Source organism: Chrysochloris asiatica, unplaced genomic scaffold (genome assembly GCF_000296735.1).
Source record: "Chrysochloris asiatica unplaced genomic scaffold, ChrAsi1.0 scaffold00131, whole genome shotgun sequence".
Lineage (NCBI taxonomy): Eukaryota > Metazoa > Chordata > Mammalia > Afrosoricida > Chrysochloridae > Chrysochloris > Chrysochloris asiatica.
The window spans coordinates 41,212-46,723 of record NW_006408649.1 but is presented as its reverse complement, the minus strand read 5'-3'; the positions used below and the strand labels follow the sequence as shown (position 1 = coordinate 46,723).

General features: G+C 36.1%; 1 protein-coding gene across 1 annotated transcript in view; it reads right to left on the bottom strand.

Annotated features, from left to right (window-relative positions):
• The window catches only part of NBAS (neuroblastoma amplified sequence), a gene marked incomplete at its 5' end in the record, with an annotated part of 556,069 nt that extends 550,757 nt beyond the window's left edge, over positions 1–5,312 (bottom strand). Inside the window, 3 exons of the mRNA XM_006869470.1 lie at positions 1,346–1,444; positions 2,545–2,678; positions 5,179–5,312. Coding sequence (XP_006869532.1) covers positions 1,346–1,444; positions 2,545–2,678; positions 5,179–5,312 — 367 coding nt within the window. The remainder of the gene's footprint in view (positions 1–1,345; positions 1,445–2,544; positions 2,679–5,178) is intronic.
• Positions 5,313–5,512: the final 200 nt, after the last annotated feature.

Below are 5,512 nucleotides of genomic sequence, written 5' to 3'. Positions count from 1 at the left end.
TGGAAGGAATACACAGAGTTACTGTACCAGAAGGAAATGGTTAATGTTCAATCATTTCAAGAGGCAGCATATGATCAAGAGCCAATGATACTGAAGGAGAAAGTACAAGGTGCACTGAAGGAATTGGCAAAGAACAAGACACCAGGAATTGATGGAATAAAAATTGAAATCTTTCAAGAAAGTAAGGGTCACAGGAGGCACTCACTCATCTCTGCCAAGAAATTTGGAAGCCAACCATCTAGCCAACTGATTGGAAGAGATACGTATTTGTGCCCATGTCAAAGAGAAATGACCCAACGGAATGCAGAAATCATCAGACAATATCTTTGATATCCCATGCGAGTAAAGTTTTACTAAAGGTAATACAGAAACAGCTGCAAGTATACACTGACACAGAGAATTTCCAGAGGTTCAAGCCGGATTTAAAAGTGGCCATGGGATTACCAATAGACACAGTTAAATTCTAAAACTTAGAATTTCAAACAAGGTTTGTCTGATTCAAAATGTGATACACCCTTCCCATTTACAGAACCAGTCAGAGCTTGACTAATTTATAAAACATATACAAATTTCATTTTCTCATAAGAAAAGAGTGGATCCCACTGCAAGTAGGAAATGCCGAAAGTTTCGAAGAATTCTCAATGCAGAGGGCAAATATATAGAGAAGTGGCATATGAGAATGGGGTATCGTAGTAGAAAGCAGCTGTGCAAAAATCAAGGTAACACACGTTTCAAGGGAAAGAGTAAAGAAAGTAATGCCTAAGGAAAGCCTTTTATAATGCAGGGTCTCCCTAGCTCTCTCAATAATCCTAGAAACTAGGCATCATCCTCATTTAGTTAGGTACGATCCTCATTCAGACTCTTTTCAAAGGGGGCTCAGAAAGTTAAAAGAGAAGAAAAGTTTTCTCACTAAATGTTCCCCAATGCCTCAGCTGGCTTAGAACAACTCAGTCAACTGCACAAATCAGCATAAATAATCTGAAGATAAGCATAAATGATCAGAATGATCTACAACACTATAACAGACATTCAAGATAACTATGCAGAAAAAGGAAAGAATAAGAATTGACAATTTTCTCGCTCTTAATCTGTGCCAAAACGTCTATGTCCACCTAATGTTGTTGTTGTTAAGTGCCGAGTTGGTTCTGACTCCTAGTGAACCTGCACAGGGTTTCCGAGGCTGTAAATCTTTACAGGAGCAGAAAGCCTCATCTTTCTCTCGTGGAGCAGCTGGTAGTTTCAAACTGCTGACCTAGCGGTTCGCAGCCTGATTTGTAACCACTACACTACCAGAGCTCCTTATATCCACCTAATACTCCACTGAAAATGACAAGTGGTTACTTACCGGTGACCAGGATGGTAAATAGCTGTGTTGATTCCACGAGGATAATAACCACTGAAGTTGAAACAGTGGCTTTCTTGGTAGCTCTGATTGGTTCCAACACTAAATAAAGAAAACAAGAAATAAATACCATCAAACCACAATGAGATACAAAAAAAACGCCCACTAAATTGTCTACAACTAAAAATACAGAAAAAAACAACAAAAAAAAATTGCTACAGATGCGAAATAACCAGAACTCTGATAGCATTACTGGTGGGTTGTGAATGATACAACCACTTCAGAAAAAGGTCTGGCAATTTAAAAATAAATTACATCTACCCCATTACCTAACAATTCCATAGTAATCTACCCCATTACCTAACAATTCCATAGTAATCTACCCCATTACCTAACAATTCCATAGTAAGAAACTGACCAAAAAGAAATGAAAATATATACAAAAAAGACTTGCAAGAGAATAGCTATAGAAGCTATATTTGTAATAATTTCAAATTGGAAACTTAGGGGTCTACCAACTAAAAAATAGAAACACAAACTAAAATAAATACATGAGAAATACTACTCCATGATAAAAAGAAACTACTGATATATGGAACAATATGCATGAATATCTAAATATGATGAGGAATGAAGTAAGACTTTGGAGCAAAGAGATTTGAACTACTTGATTATATTAATGTGAATTACTCAAACATGCAAAACTAACATATGGAACAGAAAAAAAAATGTTAAATTAAAGTGGTTGCTCTGAGGATGGGTGGGGATTGAGATGCAGGGACATGAGGTACCTGTACGGCATGACTGTAATGTTCTGAATTTTGAAAGGGATTTGGATTGATCCAAACTCAATGAATAATGGATTTAAGATTTGTGCATTTCTTTGTATGCATAGTTTACGTTAATAGAAAACACACTGAAAAATAATATTGAATTATCATGAATAATCCCACCCACTGCTAACAAGTCATTCTGACTCACAGCCACACTATCTAAGGTTTCTGAGACTGTAAATCTTTACAGGAGCACACAGCCACATCTTCAGAACCACCGATCTTAAAGTTAGCAGCCCCATGCTTACCACACAGCATCATCAGAGCACTTCCTATTAAAATGCTGGAGGAAAACAACAAAAGCTGACACAAAACCAGAGAAATAAACATTATTTCCAAACACACTGCCCAAACAAACTGTATTTTTACCTTACAAGGTAACTTCTGAGTTCTCCTCGGTAATTGATGACCAAGAGTTCTGCAGACCATTGTGCACTTGCTTTATATTCTAAAAATATCAACCCAGCAATGGCATAGCTCAAGTCACCTGCAAAACTAGATGCCTATAAAAGAGGGAGAGTTACGTTACTAAATTAATGTTGTTGTTGATGTTGTTGTTAAGTGCTGTCGAGTCGGTTCTGACTCATATTAACCCTGTATAGGATTTCCTAAGAGCATCTGGTGAGTTTGAACTTTCAACCTTGAAGTTCAAACCAACCTAGAGGTCCAGTGCATATCCTAAAGTTTCACACCAGGACTCCACTACATAAAAATTAACAAACATATAACTGAAGGACATCTAAGACCTTGGCCTTGCAATGTCCACTTTAAATTAGGTAGTCCAGAATTGCTCTTTGTACTAAAAATCATGTTAAGACAGTGACTAAACTACATCCTCAGATTTAGACCAGCCCACCCAGTCTTGTGCTAGAACCACAGCACACACCAGCCTCTGTGGATATTTGCCTAGATAGGGAAATTCCAAGTAGAGTGAGCTTTCACTGAACAGATTTAAAAAATAAAAAGTACTGCAACCATTTGGCATCAAAGAATGCCATTACATTGTTTCCAGAAATAAATCTCCTAATGATTTCTCTGGCAGGCTAAAAAGAAAAGTTCACAATTACTTTCCATTTGCCTAATCAGTAATTGGACTCCTGGTGTGGTGCTATAGGATAAGCAATGGACTGCAAACCACAGGTCAGCGATTTAAACCCATCAGCTGCTCCTCTCAGTTCGCTATGAGTTGGAATTGACTGGACAGCACTTAACAACAACAATCAGCAACTTAGTAAATGGAAAGGGCACCTTAAACATTCATTTAATACTATAATACTAAGATTTTTTTCACCAAATAAGTATGTGGCTATACTACAAAGATGTGAAGGTATGTGAACCTTAGGAAACACACATAATAAAGTTTCTCAACTCTAAATGCCTCATTTTCTAGACCCACATAATGCAATACTGAACCACATACAATTAGTTATGAGTTGAGATGTCTGGCTAGTTTGAATTGAGATATCTAGCTAGTTTGAATTGCAACACATTCTAAATGCAAAACCAAATTTTAAAGACTTAATTCCAAAGAATGCAAAATCTTAGTAATTTTTATACTAATTGCATGTTAAAATATTTGGAACATATACACTAAAGAAAATATATTATTAAACAAATTTCACCTGTTTCATCATTTTTTATGCAGCTACTAGAAAATTTTCTATTACAAATGTGATTACCTATGTGGCTCACACTTTATTTCTATTAGAGCTGATCTAAAAAACTCCTTAGGATTGCCAAGAATTCCATAACTGTCCAACATATTTTTTTACATTTTTCCACTCAATATTTCTAAACAAAAATCATTCTTTGGATCAGTGCTTCTAATTGGAATCATGTGATGAAATGATCATCCCTATTAAAGAACAGATCCCACCCAGATCAATCAAATCAGAACCTCAATGGGCAAAACTCAAGCAATCTAATGTGTTTTTTGGTTTTGCTTTTCTTTATAAAGTTAACCACATGATTCTCAGAAATTGAGTTAGAACCACTGTTTTCTACCTGCCTCTAACTTTGTTCATTTGAGGAAGAACGATACGCACTAAATAATACTGGAATCATAAAAGAGAAATTGGATTAGCGTGTAAAAGTCACTTTATTCAATCTCAATTTGCTAAACTGTAATAATATATCTACCTAATCATACTCAACAGTTGTGAATATTAAATATTATGTATCAGTAATTAACAAAGTATAAAGCACTATACAAATACAAGTTATTGTTGTTGTCAGTTGCCATCCAGTCGATTCCAACATATGATGACCCATGTGTTACAGACTTGAACTGATCCACAGCTAACCCTTGACTGTAATCTTAATGGAGGTAGATCACTAAGCATTTGTTTCCACAGTGCCACTGGTGAGTTCTAACCACCAACCTCAACCTGAGCAGTTGAGTACAAACCGTTTGTGCCATCTAGGAACATTATGATTAATTTTTTTCTCCACTTTCATTTAAAATTTCTATTTTCTGTAACACACACACAAACTCACTGCCTTCAAGTCATTTCTAACTCATACCAACTCTATAGAGGAGAGTCGAGCTGCTCTCTAGGGTTTTCAAGGCTGCAAATTTTTCCAGGAGCAGAAAGTCTCATATTTCTCCCTTGTAGCAGCTGTTGGGTTCTGAACCATCAAAGTTATAGTAGCAGGTTAATGCTTAACACATTGTGCCACCAGAACTACTCTATCCCCTCTGAAAGCTGTTCCTGTTGCATAAGGACCATTGATTTCCTTCCCTCATTGGAACTTGTTAACAGCTTTCTGACCTCTAGCTATTGTGTAGGTACTACCATATTTTCATAGTGCTTATTTATATCCAGACAGTGTATTAAAACATAAAAGATTAAATATTCAAGTAACTCGAAAGATTTTGAACAAATTCTGAGATTATTCTGATTTATGTTTGAGTTTTCCAACTCTTAAAATTCATTCATTCAAGTACCTGTAGCTGGAAAACACTGGGGGGAAAAATATGATCAGTTTAAGGTAATTACGTACAGGGGAAATGACAAAGAGTTCACTTCCCATAAGATCAAACACTCTCACAGTGCCTGTGCTTTCAGCATAGGCCAGCAGCGTACAATCATAACTCCATGCTACTCGTCTCCACTGGGGTTTGGGATCTTTGGGAACTAGAATAAAAAAGAAAACAAGTGCTTTTAAATAATATGTTACAAATATAGTGCACATTTATAGTTACTGCAACAAAAGTAAGTATTCATCTATATTACATCATCTCCTAAGTATCTCTAATGCTTTCAGCTGAACAACAGAAGGGAATGTAAATAATAGTAAACTCTGCTCCACTTATTTTAAAAGCAAAGTCTACTGA